The following is a 21,515-nucleotide window of genomic DNA, read 5'->3' on the forward strand; positions in this document are numbered from 1 at the left end:
ATGCTGCCCACGCAGCGATTCCCGCCGGGCACGAACCCGTACGCCCCCCCCGCCAAGCAGCCGAGGAGCCACGGCACAAAGCCCCCCCCGAAAGCCCCCCCTCCCCCTCCCCCGGAAACACGTCGCACACAACGCAGCCGTAGAGGACTTTGCCCCGCCAGCGTGGAGGACGGTGCTCCACAACCGCGTCGACTTTGGTACGTCCCATGCATCCAGCGCAGCGAGCTCACCCAGCCGCAGGCTACCCCGACTTCTACCCCTCCAGGCCCGGGTTCGACCAGCCGGAGGATGTGCTCACAGAGGACAACGTCAAGAGCGGCTTCGCAGGCAAGCCCTTCGTCTCCGAGGTGGTCAGTACGCGTGCCAGATACACGGCCGGGCGCTCATGTGTGAACAGGCCGAGACATTCTCAATGCATGGACCCATACACCAACATCTCTCGGGCGGATGCCTCGCCATGCTCATGCAGCTCGGCAAGGAGCTCGTCGAGAAGCAAGAGCAGTCTATGCCACAGTTCCAGTACGCTGCGTGCCCGTCTCCTGCGTGTCGCTTGCTGACTGCATACAGCGAACGGTCGTTCCGGATACCGGGGCGGGTCATCTACACGGACAACAAACGGCTGGGCTTCCTCGCCGACCTCGGCAACCGGGATATCCCCCTGCACTGGCTCATGCGCAACCAGATCCCGCACGGCTTCAAGGGCGTCGAGCTTCTCGACGTCATGTTCTCGCCACTGACCACCGTCCGCCAGCCACCACCCAATCTTGCGCCCATGGATCCCATCCCGATAGACAGGGCTATATGGCTTATCCGAGTCATCGGTTCCAACGATATCGCCGCGCACCGGGCGAGGCAGCACCAAACGGCCGCATCCGTGCCTGCGCCTTCGCCTGCTGCAGCGACCCCGAGCTCGACGACGACCGTCACCGCCACTCCGGCCATGCCAGTGTCCAGCAACGACTGGTACTCGCAAGAGTTTACCAACACTGTCATCTCTTGGCTACGGATTCAGCTTGGCCAGCTCGCTCTTCCCAATACGGTGAAAGTCGCCGGCAAGTTGCCGGCGACGAAAGCGGGCAGTGGGATTTTGCAGGATGAAAAAGCTCGAGCGAAATGGCTGGCCAAGTGGGATTATAGGTGATTTCATTTACTTTCTGCGAGCTCAGGCAAATCAAGCTAACGCGAATGTAGCACCCGCCTTCTCCGTGCGTTACATACCAAACACCTGATATCAACCCGGCTCTTTACAGGCTGGCTCGCCGACCATCTGACACACGTCAACCTCGCCCAATTGGGATTCCTTGCGCAGCTCATCGGGGAGTATCTGGACGATCTGGTGCATCATCTCGGGAGCGCAAGGCATTGCCTAAGAGCGGCATGTGACAAGCTGGTAGAAGTCAGAAATTCACCCGGCAAGGAATTGCTGCAGAAAGTGGAGGATATGTTGATAACTGTCATCAAGGTGCGTCCAGGCAAAAAAGCAAAAAGGTTTCAGATAAAGATCAAAAAGCTGATAACACACAAGGCTTTATACGAGGCCAACCCGGACGTCTTGCTGAGCCCCTCGACATGGAGGCTGCATTCTCCCCTTCTCGCCACTATCCTCTCGACCTCGTCACCCCAGTGGGAGAACCTCAAGCGTCGCAACGAGGCTCTCGCATTCAAACCGACTGTTACTGCCGGTAGCTCGAATCCTCGGCGGCAGCGGATGGAAGAGATCCAGGTACGTTGCGAATGCCTCTTTACGCGGGAAAAACTTATACCTCCTTTGCTAGAAACTCGACTCCATCTGCAAAGACACCGATATGCGTCAACTCACATTCCTATTCTTTGACGGCGCAGCATCACCCACTTGCTCGCCCGTCGACCTTGTCAAATTTGAAGAAAAAGTGTTCACGCTTCTCAATTGGTCAATGGGTCTCTTCCAACTCGGCGCTCATCGACCTTATGCGGTGTATACCTTGCTTAAACACTGGCACGAGCAGCAGGAGGAACACCAAGCGTCGCAAGCAAAGCTGGGGAAAAGACAGCATATCGATCTGTTTCAAGTGGTGTACAAGTGGCTGGATACAGCTCCCGCAGCGAGGAATGAAGATAACGTGCGCGCGATTGGGATCACGATCGGCGAGTTGACGCGGAGAGGAATGTTTTCCTATGGGCGGTACCTCCAGACACTGATCGCGAACGGTCACACTGCAAGGAATCTCCGCTCAGCGTCCGACGACAGGTCGCATCACCTCGCATTACTCAAGTCGATGCCAGTCTTCGTGATGGCCAAGGATCTTTTGCAGCAGAGGAGGATCGCCTTGAGTGGAGATGACTTGGAAGTAAGGAGAAGAGATGAGCTGGAAGAAAAAGCAGTGTTGGCAGCCTTTGAGGAGCAAGTCAAGGAGTATGTGCCTGAAGTGTATGGCTTGGGTGAGTTGTTCTTCTTCCAAGTCGTCTTTTCTTATTTATTTATTTCGCACTGCAGAGTCGTACGGACAAAGTGAAGCTCTCAAAACAATGGTCAACTATGAGATCCCCGCATCTTCACAGTTGACCCGTTACCTCTATGTCTTTGCTAGATTTTCCATTGCTGCCAATGCGGGAGCAACGCTCAGAAGCGATGGCGAGAGACGGGCCATGGACGCATCGACGTTTGCACGGATAACACAAGTTTTCAGACAGAGTCACGGCTACGCCACAATCGCCGATGTAAGTTCTTTTTTGCCCCCCCCCGCCATTCTCCTCCCCCCTTGTTAGCTCACCCAATCTCGTCTCACAGTTCATGGTCCGGGCGCTACAAGAAGCAGAGGACGACGAGATACTTGATGTCATACTGGACATCATCAAGCGCGATGCTGATGTATGGACGGCGATGGATTTATGGCCGAGGCTAGGTGACAAGTTACTCGATCGACACCATGCTTTGGAGAGAAAAGGAAAGGAGCATCCGAGGTTGGTGCAGTTGTTGAAAGTACTGGCTCAGAAGAAGAGGTTGATGCCCGATGACGAGGATGAGGTGAAGCAACTACAGACCAGTGTTGACAAGGTGAGTGCCACGGGCTTTTCCCCGTCAGAAGAAGAAGTGCAGTTACTAAAAAAGACGGGTTAAAAACAATAGTCGACGTCGCCTCCAGCGGGTGTCAAGCTGGTGGACGTTTTTGAAGTTTTACCCCATATCCTGACCACAGGGAAAGAGAACACGGCCATCTCTGTTGCCCCCGCACTCTTCCGCCAATGCGGCCGCTTTTCGAGCTGGTCGTTGAAATGGTGGACGTTGATTGTCGACGTGGTGCAAAAGGCAGGCAATACCGAGCAAAAACCATTTTTATACCATGTCATTTCGACCCATTTGTCTGCCGTCTTGGGCCAGCACGGCGACTCGTTGGATGATGCGGTCACCTCGTGGCTCGAAAACCTTTCTGCGGCCAACGTGGTCGAAACGTTTGGGGGACGGACACGTCCAGCCGGTGTACTGGTCCGCCTCTTGCTCTTCCTCGTTTCCCACCGCTTCCTCTCCACCTGGGTCGTCTTGGAAAAGGCCGTTTTCCCCATTTGGAAACACGCCGCTCCGTTCGCTCTCCCACCCCGCAAACGCCTTTCATCAAAGCAGATCCAAGCAATCACCTCTACCGTCAACATCATCGCGCAACTCCTCATTTCACCTCCGCTCATCCCCGACCTTGCACCCGTTTCGCTGAAAGAATCTCTCATTGTCCAAGCTTCGCGCCAGCCGGTGCTACAGGGTTCTTCCGTCGGGATCCTCATCCAACATTTACCCCTGTTGGTCGTGTTTGAGCAGAGCAAGCTTTTGCCTGATCAGGTGTCGCACAGGATCGATGAGATTTTGAGGAATCTGGCGATGACGGCAGAGTTCAAGACGGCGGCATTCAGGAACCTGAATCTGCTGAAAGACGCTTTCCTCGCGAGGGAATGGAGTGGGCCGGGGATGGATCAGGGGTTGGAGGGCAAGATGATTGATGTGCTCAAGCGTATCATGTCGGAGAAGCCTACCCGTAAGTCGTCAACCCCCGCCCCATGTCGTCAGAGAGACTGACAGTATGAGCCTTTTTATAGAACCATCACCTAAACAAGGCCTGCCGAATTTCGATACGTCTGCTCGATTCAGCGCGTGGCGCTGGACGCGAGTCGTCCTCGAGATGCGTGTAGAGTTCAAAGCGTTGACGATGAGGATCGCAGAGGGTCAGAATGTGGCAGAGGCCAAGCAGACGCTGAATCAACTAGTGCATGCTACTCTGGATCGTGAGACGACTGCGGATGATACGGATTTGTTATGTGAGGTGTTCAAGGGAGTTGATTCGATGGTGACTCAAGAAGTGCGTTCCTTGTCCCGTTAGAAAAAAAAAAAGAGGCGGATTGGAAACTGATGTGCATCTTTTAGATACTTGCTGCAGGGATGGAGAGACTCGCGACATTGCTCGGCCATGCAATCGCAGCTGAATCACAACAGCAGCTTGAGACCCATATCAAATCCATCGACCAGCTGCTTCGCATCCTCGACAGCATGAACAACCTGCCTTCACAATCCGTTACCGAACCATCGGTACTAAACGCCCGGCACAAGCTATTGGACCTTCTCGCTTTAGCATTGCAGACCGTGGAGAGAAACCTGTCAACGACACGCGATGGCAGCGATCTCTTGTTACCCCCCGGGATATCTCCGCCTCAGCCTAGTCATCTCTTGAAAGCAGTGATGGGCCTATTGAAGTTTACGCTAGGCTCTGTGGTATCCGAGAGCGTATCGCTGACGGCACCAAAACCAAATTTTCCGCACCTAGCTGTCTGCTTCTTGAAAGCTATTTTTGTAAGTTCAAGACCTGTGTTAGCAAAACGCTTGCTGACCAAGCCCCAGGCCGGCGATGGTATCCTTGATTCCAATAGCGCCAGGATAATGGCGGATATGCTGGTGTATATCATTGATTGTAAGTATTGTTTTTTTACGAGTCTGGATCAAGAGTTCAAAGCTGAATCGCAAGCAGGCACTTCTCCCCAAGCACGACTTGTATGCCAAAGTGCTCTCTTGGCAGAAACCGTCTCTCCCCATGCGCAATCTATCCTTAGTTCATTCCCCGAACTATCAGCGGCCATGCCATATCTGTCGCCTGTGCAACGACACATGTCCCTCGTCACTCCAGACACCGCGGATCATGTGTCGGACTCTGCCTTGCCACTTGACGATCGTCGCTGGGAACTGTTTGAATATATCGGGCCATCCAAACGCAAGATCGGTCCTCAAGACTTGTTCCTTGCTAGTGCACCGCTGAAAGATGCGTCGTCTATCCCGATCACTCTCTTTGACCCCAAAATCACACGGGATGCGCCTCCGAATGCGGGTACGATGGATGCTTACGGTAAACCTGCTGAAGATGGAGAGCTCTCGCCAACGACCGACCCCAACCCCGCTTCGCCTGTGGAAGAAGAACCTCGGCGTTCATGGGAGACGTTTGCGTCAGAGAGAAATCTGGGCGATGGGCTTGCGGGCGAACCGGCGTATGCAAAGCAGGCAGCGACACTACTCTTCTCTGTGCGTGATAACGACGTCCTCGAGGTTGCACCTGTCAAATCTGCCCCGGAGCTTGTCATCACCTCGTCAACGTCGCCGCAGAAACCAAAAGTCAAGCGGTCCGGCAGCGGGAAAGACAAGGCGACAGGGTCCAACAAGGATGCCCCGGCCGCAGCGGAGGAGGATGAGAATGATGAAGACAGTGGGGCAGAGGTTCCTCTGAGTAAGAAGCAAAAGACGGCGAAGAATAATAATGCGGCGGCTAAGGCACCTGCCAGGAAGACGACGGGTGGGAAGGGAGTTAGTAAGAAGGCGACAGGGAAGAGTGCAAAGGAAGGTGCGACGGGCAAGGCAAAGGGCGGGAGAAGAAAGTCTCAAGCAGAGTGAGGCTGATAGAGTAGTGGTGCATGTTGAACTGTAGCACATAGGGCATGCAGTACGTCTGGCTCAATCGTGTCAGGTGAAGGTATATACTATTTAAATTGCCCAGAGATCTCTTCTGTGGTCATTCTGCCCGCACATACTCGTCACGGATGCATACGTTCGAGGCTGCCCGACTGCCCTGAAGCGGAGGTTGGGCTGCCACAATCCAAAGAGGCGGACAGGACCGCTGTGGAAGATATCTTGGCTGATAAGCAGTTTCCGCAGTGTTTTCCTGTGGGCATGCATGGGAGTGGTGGCTGGAGGTCGGTGGTGGAGCCGGGCATGCACTGGATGTGGCTGGAATGTGGCCGTGTGGGTTAAAGTGCAAGTGTGCCTGGCGCTGTCCTGGACTCTGCCGTGCAGCCCTGGCTTTTCCTGTCGCCGGAACATGGCACTTGCTTTTCACCTCTCCACACTCCCGCCAACTCTTCTTCTCCCCACCCGTATCGTGTTCCGTGGCCTGTCCCCTTTTTCTCCTGTCCACCTCTTTCCGTCACCCGCTCTCGCCATGGCTGGCCCAGCGAAGCGTGCCCGTCACCACGACGAAAACTCTGCATCTCCAGCAGACAGCACATCCCCCACTCCCGCTGCCTCAGCCCCGCCCGCCGCCACAGACCTCTCCGCGCCGTCCACCCCCACCACAGCTCCGCCCACCACCCGTGCACACTCTGCCTCGCGCAGGCCGGCCACGAGGTCCACACAGTCGAACAACACCCACTTCACTATCGCTACCCGCCAGACCAACTTCGCTCTCCACGCGTCCAACTCTATGCCCGCGCCGTCCGGTCCTGGCATGCGGGGCGTCGGTCGTGCAGGAATGAATGGTGGTAGCGGGCGCGCCTTACCAGCCGGGCCGAGCACACGATCAGGTGGTGCCGGCACGTTACAACGTACACAGTCTGCTCCTGTCATCGCGTCTCCGGCGCAGATCAAGGCCGCAGCGGGCGCTAGTGGAGGTGAAACAGAGCCTCCGAAAGGTGGCTGCGACAGCTTGGGATTGGGTGAACGAAGATTTGGCAAGGGCAAGGAAAATATTCCTCCCAAAAAAGATGAGGACCAGCAGCCTGAACCTGCCAGGAAGCGTATGAGAGTGACCAGCAGAGGCTCCTACAGCGGGCAAGGAGGTAGGAAGAGGAGTGGAAGTGTTAACAGTGTGCGTAGTGAGACTACCAGCAGTAAGTGTCGTCTCTTCCCTCCCTTCCAGTCTTGACCAAACTCTTGCTGATAACGATTTTTCATCATCAGGCAGCCGGCATTCATCACTCGCACCGTCCTTCTCCTCAGCCTCCATCAGCGGCTGGGGCGGTCCTCGCTTCCCATCCCCATCCCCTTCTCAAGCATCTTCTTTCGACGCCTCCTCCTTTGACAGACTTTCCGTCAGTGACAGATCGGGCCATGCCGCTCATCTGCCCAAAAACCGACCTGTCACCCGCAGCATCGCCATGCTCCCCACACCTCCTCCGTCAACCCCTCCCGAGGAAACTGCAGCCGCTCGTGATGTCTTGGGAGTAGACATTTTAGAGGCAAGTGATGCAGAGACGGAGAAAGCACCTGCAAACCCGTACAAGCAGCTTAAATCTTTCCTCCGGTTGTCGACGAGCTTTACAGCTGGTGCTTCGGTTGATGAGACGATTATTGGGAGACAAGAGGAAAAGTCGGCTATCAGGGCGTATGTTGGCACGTCAGAGGCCGAGAGTGATGTGGGCATGTATGTGTCTGGACCTCCGGGGACGGGCAAGACGGCACTTGTCACGGCGATGGGTAGAGAATTGGCAGAGGATGGATGGAAGGTGGTGGAAATTGGATGTATGGGGATCAAGGCCACGGATATGTGGAAGGAAATAGGAGAAGCCCTAGATTGTGGCAAGACAGAAAATGATATCAGGAAATACGTGGCTCAAGAGGAGAACAAGGTGTACGTTTATTTTGACAAACACTTTTTTTTTCCTCTGTCCCACATGCTGATTCTTTTTTTACAGTTTCATTATCCTCGATGAAGTCGACTCTCTCATGCCTCCTCCCCCTGCCGCCGCCCCACCTTCCATTTCCCATCTTTTCGCCAAGCTTTTCGCTCTCCCTCTCACCTCATCCACCACAAAACTCATCGCCATCTCCAACACCCTTGACCTCACCGTCCGCGCTCGTCTCGTCCTTCCAAACAGCATGCATCCTCAAGTCTTGCCATTCAAGGCTTATGGGCAAACCGAAATGAGCGCAATCGTTAACGCGCGCGTCAACGCTGCCAAGGTTGAAGGCGTCAAGGTGGACACCACGGCCATCACCCTCCTTGGGAAAAAGGTGGAAGCTCAGAACGGTGACTTGCGCATGTGTCTTGGCGTCCTCGGCTCTGCCATCTCCTTTGCCGAGGCAGAATGGACCAGGAAAATTTCTCAGGCCGCTAATGACCCCGAGCCGAAACCTGTGGCTATGACCAAGGTCGCCGTCTCACACATTCTCAAAGCCCTCACATCTTACACTGCTCAACTCCGTGCTGCTGCCGGTTCTTCCTCGGCTTCCTCCGCTGGCTCAAGATCTGCCACTGGCAAAAAAGTCAAGTCGGTACAACTTCAAGGGAAGATGGTGCTTGTCGCCATGTTGGTGTACTTGTCTCGTACACGGGCTGGTATGAATGGTTGCCCGGCTATGGGCAACAGCGGAACAAACACCCCTTCCACCCCTACCGCCTCTGGGACAGATATCCCTGCTTCCGCGCTTTACGCTACTTACTCCCACCTTCTTTCGCACACCACTTCACCATTCCCTCCAGCTCCAGAAAGTGACTATCGCGACTTGCTCTCCAACCTTGAAACTCTCGGCTTGATCACTCTCACTTCTAGTTCCGGCCGGGGTATTTCCGCGAGCGCAAGCAAGGTGGGGTTCTGTGTGAGAGAAGAGGACGTGAAAGATGGTTTGTGGTCCGCGGAGGGGCAAAGTAAAGGTACAGCTGATGAGGAGGTGAAGAAGTTATGGGAGCGGGAGGAGGCCAAAGTGAAGCGGGTGAGGGAGAAGATGGCTTTGACCAAGGCGGATGATGAAATGAACGCGTGATCGTCCTTTCTACTAGGACGAAAGAAGAAAGGGGAAAAAAGGCGGTTGGAATAGCTGTTTTGTGGTTATGCTTGCTTATGTCATTGACACAGGAGATTGCATGTCATGCAGGGTTCTTTGGTAGTCTCTTTGGAGAAACAAAAAAGAGCTACCTATCGATAAAAACGTGAGAGAAACGGATTGGAATATGCCTCAATTAGTCATTTGTGCTTCTTTACGATGTTGGAAATGTTTATGAATCCATCATGCTTGATTGTAACTACATACGCCCACTTTGTGAACATCCATGGGATTCAATGTAGCAGCAAGGAATTTCCGAGCGAGACGAAAGGCGAGAAAATCGATGCAAGAGGGAAAAGCAGGGGAGAGATGAGAAGGATTTCGCAGGCACGGCGTTGTCAGTCGAAAAGACTTTTGTTCCTGGGAGAAAACAGTCGCGTAACGATTATTGACGTCATTTATTTCTTCCTTCTTCCCCCCGCCGTCGTCGACCCACGGCCCCCGCTCTGCTGGCCTGCCACACTTTTTGCTTCCGCCCCTTCCCGCTTTCTCATCATCTTCCGACTCTTCGGCCCCAGAACCCTTCGTTGCGACGAGGTCTCTGCGGTCTCCATCATGGCCTGTTTGCACACGTGTAGTCTGCATTGCTTATTATAATAAACTCAACATTCCTTAAAATGCCAATAGTCATATACTCATCACACCGCAAAAATATTCATACAAATTACCACCATTACACACAACATACAGATCACGACTCTAATTAAACACGCCAAATGTTTAAGCCATTTCCTTCCTTGTGCTGAACCTCAGACTTCAAGGTGTGAAAGTTCAGGCTTGTCCAAGAACTGTCTATGTACATCGGTGTTGTTCTCAAACAACTCGGTAGGAGCAACTTCGCCGCCGCCTCGCTCGATAGCGACCTTGGCCTTTTCGAAATGGGATCCGTCCGCCTCGGGACCGAGGAAAACGACAATGATACCAAAGGCAATGACAGCACCGATGAGGATACCGTTGATAGCAGCGTAGTCTGGGATGTCGGTACCGGCCAGTTTGAGGGATTTACCAGCGTTGGCTTCGATTTGAGCAGAACCTGCAGAGGCCATGTTACCAAGCTAATGGTTGGTGTAAGTCTTCTCTCTCAAGGCCACAAAAATAATCAGACAACTTACTTGGTAGCAGAGGCCACCGAAGAGAGCACGGAAAGCTGGAGGAGCAATTTCGCCGAGGTACACAGGGACAACACCCCAAGCTACGATATTCGTCAGTATAGGATTTCACAATCAACGCAGTCAAGTCAACATGCCTCCCTGAACACCACTTTGAATGAAGCTGGGGAAGGAGATACTGTCAGCCGCCATGATCTGCGAGACCAGACGGTCTCTACTTACAAACCACCAGCAGCAAGTCCAGCAAAGCTATCGGGAAGAATCCAAAGAGGAATCCAGCAAGCCTAGGAGTTTATGAGCACGTATTAGCGAACAGTAAATGAAGCAAGTGTGCACTTACCGTGTAAACACAACACGCCAAGATTGCGAACCGCCTGCCGACAAATTGAGAGACGTGACCAGCAATAGTACCACCGACGATAGCGCCACAGCTATACAGCTTGTTAGCAGAAAGGAAAGTACAACGGGCTGCAAAACTCACTTAGAGATGATAGTAGCCTTGGAGGCGAGAGGACTGGAAAGACCTTTGGTGGTCTTAAGGTAAGTCGGGTAAAGGTCCTGACTACCGTGGGCGAAGAAGCTCTGATCACATTGTTAATAGGCTGTAGTATGCCACCAAGTGACGCACGAAGAAAGTCATAAGGCAGACAGCCCAGATCCATCGAAGCCCTGCCACAAACTGTTTAGACCATTGTCTCCAGTTTTCTTTGGAGGAAACTTACAGTTAGTTCTGAACATGTTGCTTAGTTCTCGGATGAAATTCTTAGAGGCCTGTTTGCTGGAAATACCCTTCGCCTTGGCTTCTTCTCGAGCGACAATGAATTGTCGGGATTCCGGGAGACAAGACCTGACAATAGCGGCGAGCAGGGAGAAACCCGCGCCCATGAGGTAGATTGCTCGCCAACCGTACTCGCTTTTTGGAACGACAGTCAGATTGATGACTGTTAAAGTGTCAACTTAATAAGTAAGTGCCATGCGCAGACGAGACTCGACACATACCAGCGGCGAGAAGGTAACCACAGGAGTAACCCTGCTGGAGAATACCACTGCACAAGCCTCTGGCAATAGGAGGCACATTCTCAAGACCACTATACAGAGTCAGTACATCGCTTCAAGAAGGTAATAGAATACTCACGTGGCTGCAGCACACCCCCAGATACCGCCCATAGCAATACCGAACAAACTCCTGTTTGTCGATCAGCACAGCTCTTACAGCGGAGAAAGGAGCAACTCACCTGACGGCCAAGAATTGCTGGTACGTGTTGACAAACCCAGATCCAAGCTCGAATACCATGATCAAAAGGCAGTTGAAAACCAAGGTCCACTTTCGTCCATAACGGTCGGCACAAAGACCAATGATAACGGCACCCAATGAACGAAATAGAAGGGTAAGAGTGATGGCAGTAGTAATGGAGCTGGGGGCGACATCGAATTGCTCTGCTAAGGAGTCAAGGGTGAGGGGAACACAGAAAAAGTCGTAACCATCGATTGTCCATGCGAGCCACCCCTGCGGACAGACAGATCAACTGGGACACGCCTGGCAATGAAATATTGCGCTTACCGAGAAAAACATCAACCATCCAAAAGGGGAAACAGCTCGAATGATTTTAAAAGGGTTCTTTGTTTCAGGTTCTTCTCCAGCGACGGGCTGTCGTAGACTGGGAATCATACATCTCAAAAAGGACCTGTCCCCTCTGTTGGCGTGCCATGCTGCTAATTGATCGCGGATAGAAGAGGAGCGGCGCGCTGGAAGGGCGAATTCAGACTCATCTTCGTGGCGAAGCTTTTGCTCCTGTGCGTGGTGAGGAAGGTGTGAGGTGGACATGTGGTGATCCTTGATGAACACAAGGCGAAGCAGTTATGAATAGCTATAGCTGTAGGCTTAGTTGTAGGTCGCTAGTGGTTAATGGGTGGCGTGTGTGGAAAGGAAGGCGAACCATGGGATCTTTTACTTGGTTAAATGGATCTTTTAAGTGGATAAGGTTTTTATACTGTGACCTCCCTCTGCTCTGAGCAAACTTTCTTTTACGATGAAAAGTAACATGGGAGGTTTGTCATGCCGTGGGTTTCCAGACCGAGTTATCGGACTGTCTTGCTTCTTCTCTTTCTTTCCTTCTATCATCCACCTTAGCTGCCATATATCTGCTCAATGCAATCATCCGCCCCCGACTAGCAGCTCTATCCGACTGTGATTAGACAGCGATGCCATACTTATTTTGTAAGCTGCCGTGGCATCATAATGGGGACAGCAAGGAACCAGGCACAGAAATTACAAACGCAACGGCCAAAACAAAGATCTTCCTCCCGCCGCGTCTTCGAATTGTTTCTGCTGCGAGCGAGTGCTGGCCTTGCTACAGTCTACATTTTTTTTGCTTTCATCCCTTCCCGCTTTCTCAGCTTCCGACTTTTTTCCCCTGAGCATTCACTCTCTTCTTGGGTAGTGCGGTCTTTTTAATTCATAGTCGGATGCGCCTTAATAAAGCATTAATAATCAAATAAATGTTATGCTCCATCCACAAATGTTTGTTTGGTTCCATATATATAAATAATCAACAGCCTATTGAAAGAAGCACAAGAGAGGGGGACAGCAATGAGATGAGCAACAGAATAGAACGTAATAAAGGTGACCATGACGGGACAGCAGAAATCACATCTGTTAGAAGATCTTTGATGTGTACATCTTTCTACTATACGTATTATTATTTATATATCTATTTATGATGATAAGCTTCGGTGTCGGAGCTCACACCTAGCAGTTTCGGCGGTAATAAAAAGAGTCTAATGGAAGTTATAGCAGGGAAATGGTGTTGGCATGGGATATGTGTCACATATATCACCTGCTTATGCTGCTGTGCATGTCTTCTGAAGTAAGAATCGAGTTCTTCTCCCTTCTCTGGTGCGGTCGAGAGAAGGCTCCCCAAAAAAGCAAGTATCGTTGCAACATGTGCTCTATCATTTTTAGCAGCTGACAAGCTTTAGATTGTTATATATGATTTTGCGTTCTCAAGGGCTCATTGCTGTTTGCTCCACAATGAGCCCTTTTCAGGTGATTCCATTTAGGCTGATCGAAACAATAGTAGATTCCTTATTATTGACGAACTTCATGCACTCGGACACTCAGCTTGTTCTGAAAGTAGTTCATCACAACGAATAATTCTCCCAAGTTTTGGCACTTTTCCCCAGCCCGGCGAGGAGTGGACATGCAATTACTGAGCTGGATCTGCAAGTCCCTTAGCTACATGAATGAAGGCCACACACGTCAATATATTCATGTGAATAGCGATCCGAGCTTGAATCGCAAGAAGAAAGGTATGTGTAACGAAGAGATCAGGGGACAGAACGTGCAGAGATAAACTCATGAGTGGACATACATTCTAGAATGCACAAGGATTCAATGTACTGTTTTGGATTATATTTACACTGGAAGCTTGTAAGATATAAACAAGCGGTGCAAAAAGTCGTCATGAATTTGACGAAACCAGTGTGCAAAAGTCAGCTTGGACAGATCAGAACTGAGGGAAGGGAATCGCATACTCATGTGCGTATTCCATCGGAGCAATCATGGCTTAACAAGCCGCTTGACTTCGATCTTTCAGAGCATCTTGACCAATGATTCCCATCTTCATTATCCTCACGATCCTCCTCATTGTCTCCACGGTTGTCATCTCCATCCTCTTCTTCTCCACTCTCACCCCTTCTGACTCTTCTTCTTCCCCTCAACGAAGCGGACGAGCAAAGATCGTTGGAAAAAAAGGTAATTGGTGGCAGGATTTCCGCGTTACGAGTGATGAGCGTGCATGCTTGCTGAAGTAGTCATAAGGTAATGGAAGGAATCGGTGGTTGTAACAGGGTGAGAAAATGCTGCTACATGGGATGCTTGCTCCCCTCTGTATGAAGGCGCTACGTTAGTGAGAGTCTGTGGGACCGGAGGGGAGCGTATCGCAGGGTCGGGCGCAACTGTCGCTCCTAAAGAATCCATGAAGGCTCAAAGCTGTTGTCTAACCACTCATGTGAACTAGAGCGACCTTAGGTCCTCTTTTTCTGACTTTATCGACATGAAATTAGCGTCCAAGTCCAGAGGAGACTAACTGCAATATATAAATGTGTAATGTTTACACCATTCCTGCTGGGGGTTCGGTGTTCTTGTTGCGACGACAATGTTGAACGGTGTGATATTGGTGGAAGGTACAGAACCCAAAATGGATGCCTTCGTTGCTGGCTGACATGGGTGTTAGATGCTAGATGTTGTAGATACTGAGATGTGAAGTAAGAATGTAAATGAGGAAATGGGCTATACGTACCTAGGTAATGTTGGGGACGCACGTAATCAGTCCCGCTACGTATCACGCGGTAATAAGATGCTGCTCAGGATTTCGATATACGAGCGAGAATCCTGCTTTTCGAAATACGAGAATCTACTTTTAGCATCTCCTTGAATTATTGGAGGGATTACATTACGTATTTTAAAGTTCAGGTTTCCCAAGTCCCAACAAATCTATCGGAAGTAATCTTCTACTACTTTTTCACCAGACGCTACCCCTCTTAATATCAAAATCCATTTAACATGTCACACGGCGAGAATAGTTATACAAATATCATTAGAGATCACGAAACTAATTAAACACGATAAAAGCCAGCCTGAACCCAAGGCGACAATGACAGGTGTTTAAGCCATTTAAGCCATTTCCTTGTGCTGAACCTCAGACTTCTCAATGTGTGAAAGCTCAGGCTTGTCCAAGAACTGTCTATGTACATCGGTGTTGTTCTCAAACAACTCGGTAGGAGCAACTTCGCCCCCGCCTCGCTCGATAGCGACCTTGGCCTTTTCGAAATGGGATCCGTCCGCCTCGGGACCGAGGAAAACGACAATGATACCAAAGGCAATGACAGCACCGATGAGGATACCGTTGATAGCAGCGTAGTCTGGGATGTCGGTACCGGCCAGCTTGAGGGATTTACCAGCATCGGCTTCGATTTGAGCAGAACCTGCAGAGGCCATGTTACCAAGCTAATGGTTGGTGTAAGTCTTCTCTCTCAAGGCCACAAAAATAATCAGACAACTTACTTGGTAGCAGAGACCACCGAAGAGAGCACGGAAAGCTGGAGGAGCAATTTCGCCGAGGTAAACAGGGACAACACCCCAAGCTACGATATTCGTCAGTATAGGATTTCACAATCAACGCAGTCAAGTCAACATGCCTCCCTGGACACCACTTTGAATGAAGCTGGGGAAGGAGATACTGTCAGCCGCCATGATCTGCGAGACCAGACGGTCTCTACTTACAAACCACCAGCAGCAAGTCCAGCGAAGCTATCGGGAAGAATCCAAAGAGGAATCCAGCAAGCCTAGGAGTTTATGAGCACGTATTAGCGAACAGTAAATGAAGCAAGTGTGCACTTACCGTGTAAATACAACACACCAAGATTGCGAACCGCCTGCCTACAAATTGAGAGACGTGACCAGCAATAGTACCACCGACGATAGCGCCACAGCTATACAGCTTGTTAGCAGAAAGGAAAGTACAACGGGCTGCAAAACTCACTTAGAGATGATAGTAGCCTTGGAGGCGAGAGAACTGGAAAGACCTTTAGTGGTCTTAAGGTAAGTCGGGTAAAGGTCCTGACTACCGTGGGAGAAGAAGTTCTGATCTAAATGTTAGTTGTTAAGACTGTGGTATACCACCAAGAGACTGACGAAGAAAGTCATAAGGCAGACAGCCCATATCCATCGAAGCCCTGCCGCGAACTATCAGATCCTTCCCTCCAGTTTTCTTGGAAAATCTTACAGTTAGTTCTGAACATGTTGCCCAATTCTCGGATAAAATTCTTAGAGGCCTGTTTGCTGGAAATACCCTTCGCCTTGGCTTCTTCTCGAGCGACAATGAATTGTCGGGATTCCGGGAGACAAGCCCTGACAATAGCGGCTAGCAGAGAGAAACCGGCACCGAAGAAATAGATCGCTCGCCAACCGTACTTGCTCTGCTGAACGACAGTCAGATTGATGACTGTTAAAGTGGTAAGTCAGCTTAATGAATAAGTGCGAAATAAGAGTTGACACATACCTGCAGCGAGAAGGTAGCCACAGGAGTAACCCTGCTGGAGAATACCACTGCACAAGCCTCTGGCAATAGGAGGCACATTCTCAAGACCACTATACAGAGTCAGTACATCGCTTCAAGAAGGTAATAGAATACTCACGTGGCTGCAGCACACCCCCAGATACCGCCCATAGCAATACCGAACAAACTCCTGTTTGTCGATCAGCACAGCTCTTACAGCGGAGAAAGGAGCAACTCACCTGACGGCCAAGAATTGCTGGTACGTGTTGACAAACCCAGATCCAAGCTCGAATACCATGATCAAAAGGCAGTTGAAAACCAAGGTCCACTTTCGTCCATAACGGTCGGCACAAAGACCAATGATAACGGCACCCAATGAACGAAATAGAAGGGTAAGAGTGATGGCAGTAGTAATGGAGCTGGGAGAGACATCGAATTGCTCTGCTAAGGAGTCAAGGGTGAGGGAAACACAGAAAAAGTCGTAACCATCAATTGTCCATGCGAGCCACCCCTGCGGACAGATCAACTGGGACACTCCTGGCAATGAAATATTGCGCTTACCGAGAAAAACATCAACCATCCAAAAGGGGAAACAGCTCGAATGATTTTAAAAGGGTTCTTTGTTTCAGGTTCTTCTCCAGCGACGGGCTGTCGTAGACTGGGAATCATACATCTCAAAAAGGACCTGTCCCCTCTGTTGGCGTGCCATGCTGCTAATTGATCGCGGATAGAAGAGGAGCGGCGCGCTGGAAGGGCGAATTCAGACTCATCTTCGTGGCGAATCTTTTGCTCCTGTGCGTGGTGAGGAAGGTGTGAGGTGGACATGTGGTGATCCTTGATGAACACAAGGCGAAGCAGTTATGAACGGCTATGGCTATTGGCTTAGTTGTAGGTCGCTAGTGATTAATGGATGGCGTGTAAGTACAAGGCGAAGTATGTGGATCTTTGAAGTGGATAGGTTTATTATACTGCGATTCTTTCTCTGTTCTGTGCAGACTTCCCTTACGAATGAAGGCAAATGCAATACGAGAGGTTTGTCATACCGTGGGGTCCCAGACGGACTGATCGGGTTTGTTCCTTAGCTTATCTTGCCTCTTCTTTTTCTTACCTTCGCTCTTCCACCTTGGGCCGCCATACAATATCTGTTAAACAATGAATTATTCATCCCCCGTCTAGCAGCTCTTCTAACCTCTAACCTCTGGAATTTGACAACGATGCCATACTTAATGTACGGAGCATCATATCTGGGGGGCTGCAAGGAACCAGGCACACAAGCTAGATTATTTAATAAAGGGGGAACTATTCAGAAGCTCCTAAAATAGGTGATTTTTTGCCTCCGGCAAGGGGATAACCGGAGGGGTTTTGGATGGGTCCCCCATCTCGCCCCACCTCTGCCGCAGCTTGTTGTTCGATTCCAAATTCCAAAGCCAGATGGAAGAAGGAAGTGACTAGCGCATAAGTCATGGGCGCCAAGCGCTGATCTACTAGCCTTTTTTGGTGCTATTCGTGGACCCATGATCTGTCCGTGCTTCGGCAGCTACGGCAGCAGGTAAATAGTATATGTTGGTCCCGCAGCTTTCGGTCTGATTGGTCGGATCGTGCTTGACGGAATCAAAATGTACGCCCTTATCATCGGAAGGTGGCCTTTGTCGCCACCATCAGTCAATTATTAGCAAGCTTATTTGTTAATTATAAATGATGATAATTAATAAGGATAACGACGAAGTACGTAAATAGTAGCCAGCAGTACGAGTACTGCGTGGTCGTATTATTTCTCCGCATGCAAAAAAGTACAAGACCTGAAGGACGCCGCCAGCAACAGCGCGGCGTAGCGAGTATTGGACAGATCAACAATCAGTTGGTGGAAGTGTTGTCACATTTTATGTCTACATAAGAGATCATGTTGTACACACATCAGATATAGCGTTTGATTCTACAAAAAGCGATAAGTTGTCTATGCAGTAATGCAAGGTATGCTTCTCTTCCTCTTTCCTTCAGCCACCCATGATTGACAAGATTTCCGGCGAATGACAAGATCGATCAATCAACCCAGCTCACATTAGGCCTCTCCCAGTCGACACCCTGTATAACCCCTCCCCATCGACCTTCCATCCAAGTTCCAAATTTCTGTCTCGACTTATCCGAACCAGAGTCTGCCTGGTCATCATTAATACAGAGCATGGCTACCTCAGGGGTATTGTCAACCGACTCCAAAGCGGAGGAGAGTTGGTAGAATGAGTGAACAGGGGTAAAGCGAGATGGTGTAGAGCCTATGATTTATGATTAGCGAAACCAACTCTAGGAGCGAACAAGATGACACACCATAGACGTAATTATATCGTGACAATAATTTTATACACCAAGCCCTCAAACTAACTCCACCATCTTCCCTGGCCTCAAAACCATCCCAAACATCTTGTCCGGCCTTTACATTCGCTCTCAAACTGAAGTCTCCATCCTTCCATGAACTAACTAATGGAAGTGTAGGTTCACTCCTCTTCCACATGCCCTTCTCTTCTTCCTGTTCTGGGTAGAATACCTGATCCTCCTCAGGAAGAAATGCTGAGAGACCGCGTCTACCGGAAGCTTTAATTAAAGCAGTGATGAGGCAATCGCCACATTCAGGACGTTCGAAGGCAAGACGCGTGAACATACTGGAAGCTGAGAAAGAAGTCGATGAGTCGAAAAAGTTGGCAGGTAGACAGGTGCTGAAATGGAAGGTGCATTGAGCTCCTGACGCGGGGTCGTCGGGCGATGATGAGAGATGTCCATCCATAGAAGCTTGTACAATCGTCAGCTTCGAGCGATATTTGTGATACCGTACTCACAAAAATGATAATCAGTAGCTTTCGGTCCTTCCCAACCAGCAGCCTCCGTCAGGGCGTCCAGATCACTCAAGGTTGATCTAGTTCCCCTTGTAATTTCCGCCTTTTCAATCTCCTCTCCTTGGCTGGAAGTCATTCCCAAGACCTTTTTCATCTCTCTCTTTTCATTTTCTTCCCAAACATCCTCCTCGCGGCCCAGCTTTGCTACAATCCAACTCCAAAGAAGTGCTTCTCTCCATCTCTCTACTCTCAGATGGGTTATCAACCACGCCATCTCCACATCACCTTCACCACGCTTGCTCTCTCTGAACCCCCTGGTGCTCGCTGTGCTAAGTTGGGGGGACCACATGATACTGGCTTCATGCAAAATAGTTCTTGATTGGGTTTTTGGGAGATGGTGCATGTAGAAGCGCTTGTGGGCCGAAAAGCGGGCGGATAGCAGCTGGTTAGCGTGTTGAAGAGCACCCCACTCTCCTGGGTCAGAAAGCTGGTCCGGAGTCATGACTTCAGGTACGAGTAACCCGGGATCAAAACGGACGAGGTTCCCAGCTAGAGGATGTCGGAAGTCAGAAGTTGAGAGTGGTCGCTAGACGTATGTCAATGACACGATGGAAACACACAGGCTGGAATACTCACTAGGAGGAACATGTCATCATTGAAGGAGACACTGGAAGACTCTTTGTCAGTTTGATCCCAAATAAGCAGCGATCGGAAACTTACTAGTTCTCAGACAAGCCTTCGACCCATGCCAGACGCTGCTCGATGCCAAACGAATTGAAACTAGGAAGGGACTCGTTTCTCCACGCTTCCTCACTTTGCCATTTATTCCAGGTCTGGGTACCTTTCTCATCCTCCGCCCGTTCGTTCCTGGGCACTGACCTTCCCAGGTCCACAACTCCTCCGTCTTTGGGTAGTTGGAAGATTTCGGAATGAAAGTGCCACTTTAGTCTCCCCTCTCTTTTCTGGCTGTCCCAATCCAACCATTCCGCAATTTGCCCTATTCTCCATTTCCCAGCTTCCACTTGAAGCTCAGTGTCTTCCTCTCGTACTGGCCAGTCGGCGGTCACAACATGTACCCGACCAGCTTCGTCACCCAAGGCCTTTACACCGGATCGCACCGCGGCTCGAAGCTCGCCGTTATCTCTCCAGTGACGTGATCTGCCGGATCCTTTGCCGACCTTGACATCTTCCAAGACCGCGCGCGCCTCCATCTCTCGGAACCAATACGGAGACGAGGCATTCACGAATAGATATACGAGGTCAAGAGGGCGTTGCGGAGGTACATTGGACGGCGAAACTGAAGACGGTAATCGACCGGAGGAGAAGTATTGTGAAAGCATTGAATAGGGTAATCGGTCATGCAGTGGTTCAAGTAATGCAATCGACGGCGCTTCATGAGCGGGAATCACAATATGCGTGGGATCGGATTTGAGACTCTTAGCCATGAATTTCCATGACTGAGAATCGGCACTTTCGTTGTCTAGGGGGTCTGATAGGCTCAGATTTGCAGCATTTGGCGCCGGGGAAAAGGATTCGTAAGGTATGGATTCACCCAAAAACAGATACGCGGTCACAAGTATACCGATTATGGTGAAGGCGCCGAATGACAGAATCATTGGGCGGAGGCGCCTGACGGGCCTCTCGGACAGTGCCCAATGACCCGATTTCTTGCCTTTCCCAAATGGTAGAAGATGGTATGGTAGTAAGCTGTGGGACTCTTCCTCGGAAGAAGAGTCAAACTCAGACAGCTCATAATCTTCTCTGTCTTGTTTTCGCTCCCGTAATGATTCGGGGTCGTGTGACCGTTCTTTGTCCTCAAAATGGGATATCAGGCGGCCAGCGCTAGAAATCTCGGGAGTAGATGAAGATGACTCTCCCATGGTATCGCGGGAACTGCTTGACTGCGACATTCTTGAATTGGGTCTTGGATGTTTGTCGGCACACCCGCTCGAAAAAGAAAGGCTAATGTTGTGGTCGAGTTCTACAAGAGTTCAGGAGGGAGATCTAGCGGCTGTCTCTTGACGTCAAAGGGGGATTTGACAGGGAAGACACCTTTCCTGAAAGGAAGTCTCAATGGGAAGAGAAGTATGATGAGGTTGTAAATATACACAGTCACAAGATGGTCTCGTGGCTCTGGTCTGTCGATCTACGACTGGTTGCTAGTTGCTATAGTAGGCTTTGCTGTTTCGCAGCGAAAAAGATGGGACTGCGCATTTCGCTCCTCAGTCCTTCTGCTAATCGGCCGACCGTTACGTATTTATTTAGCCTCTTTCAAAGAGTCACAATCTACTAATTTCTAATAACGTCTTCTGCATAGGTCGCGGGGTGCTACTGCAAGAGGATAATGGCGATACATTTATACAGAGCTGTATCACCCTCTGACTCTGCTTGCTACATTCTGCATCTCCAAAACGTCCCTCTTTACAAAAAAAGACTGCAACAAAATCTTGCCGAATGACGACTTGCCGAGGTTAAAATAGAC

General features: G+C 50.5%; 5 protein-coding genes across 5 annotated transcripts; 2 read left to right on the plus strand and 3 right to left on the minus strand.

Moving 5' to 3' along the window:
* The first annotated feature begins 105 nt into the window (after positions 1-105).
* Positions 106-5,962, plus strand: CNJ01330 (hypothetical protein). Its single transcript, XM_024657946.1, has 14 exons — positions 106-197; positions 241-350; positions 398-519; positions 568-1,137; positions 1,192-1,462; positions 1,526-1,723; positions 1,776-2,418; positions 2,474-2,697; positions 2,768-3,034; positions 3,107-4,001; positions 4,063-4,322; positions 4,388-4,810; positions 4,859-4,928; positions 4,986-5,962. Exons 3-14 carry the CDS (start codon positions 413-415, stop codon positions 5,894-5,896), a joined length of 4,839 nt encoding a protein of 1,612 aa, XP_024513669.1. The 5' UTR covers positions 106-197; positions 241-350; positions 398-412; the 3' UTR covers positions 5,897-5,962.
* Positions 5,963-6,334: 372 nt separating this feature from the next.
* On the plus strand, positions 6,335-9,239 carry CNJ01340 (DNA clamp loader, putative). Its single transcript, XM_567511.2, has 3 exons — positions 6,335-7,107; positions 7,178-7,847; positions 7,912-9,239. Exons 1-3 carry the CDS (start codon positions 6,441-6,443, stop codon positions 8,978-8,980), a joined length of 2,406 nt encoding a protein of 801 aa, XP_567511.1. The 5' UTR covers positions 6,335-6,440; the 3' UTR covers positions 8,981-9,239.
* A 493-nt stretch (positions 9,240-9,732) lies between these two features.
* Positions 9,733-12,085, minus strand: CNJ01350 (lactate transporter, putative). Its single transcript, XM_024657947.1, has 12 exons — positions 11,711-12,085; positions 11,385-11,656; positions 11,285-11,335; positions 11,149-11,237; positions 10,872-11,090; positions 10,778-10,818; positions 10,631-10,731; positions 10,490-10,580; positions 10,372-10,433; positions 10,287-10,312; positions 10,153-10,232; positions 9,733-10,095 (listed from the first exon to the last, which is right to left on the minus strand). The coding sequence occupies exons 1-12, from the start codon at positions 11,972-11,974 to the stop codon at positions 9,790-9,792; spliced, it is 1,602 nt and encodes a 533-aa protein (XP_024513670.1). The 5' UTR covers positions 11,975-12,085; the 3' UTR covers positions 9,733-9,789.
* A 2,638-nt stretch (positions 12,086-14,723) lies between these two features.
* CNJ01360 (carboxylic acid transport protein, putative) lies at positions 14,724-17,141 on the minus strand. Its single transcript, XM_567513.1, has 12 exons — positions 16,770-17,141; positions 16,448-16,719; positions 16,348-16,398; positions 16,212-16,300; positions 15,936-16,154; positions 15,845-15,885; positions 15,693-15,793; positions 15,552-15,642; positions 15,434-15,495; positions 15,349-15,374; positions 15,215-15,294; positions 14,724-15,157 (listed from the first exon to the last, which is right to left on the minus strand). Exons 1-12 carry the CDS (start codon positions 17,031-17,033, stop codon positions 14,825-14,827), a joined length of 1,629 nt encoding a protein of 542 aa, XP_567513.1. The 5' UTR covers positions 17,034-17,141; the 3' UTR covers positions 14,724-14,824.
* Positions 17,142-18,069: 928 nt separating this feature from the next.
* CNJ01370 (expressed protein) lies at positions 18,070-21,201 on the minus strand. Its single transcript, XM_567514.2, has 5 exons — positions 19,754-21,201; positions 19,670-19,700; positions 19,037-19,619; positions 18,531-18,989; positions 18,070-18,478 (listed from the first exon to the last, which is right to left on the minus strand). The coding sequence occupies exons 1-5, from the start codon at positions 20,941-20,943 to the stop codon at positions 18,249-18,251; spliced, it is 2,493 nt and encodes an 830-aa protein (XP_567514.1). The 5' UTR covers positions 20,944-21,201; the 3' UTR covers positions 18,070-18,248.
* Positions 21,202-21,515: the final 314 nt, after the last annotated feature.

The sequence above is a fragment of the Cryptococcus neoformans genome (genome assembly GCF_000091045.1).
Source record: "Cryptococcus neoformans var. neoformans JEC21 chromosome 10 sequence".
Classification (NCBI taxonomy): Eukaryota; Fungi; Basidiomycota; class Tremellomycetes; order Tremellales; family Cryptococcaceae; genus Cryptococcus; species Cryptococcus deneoformans.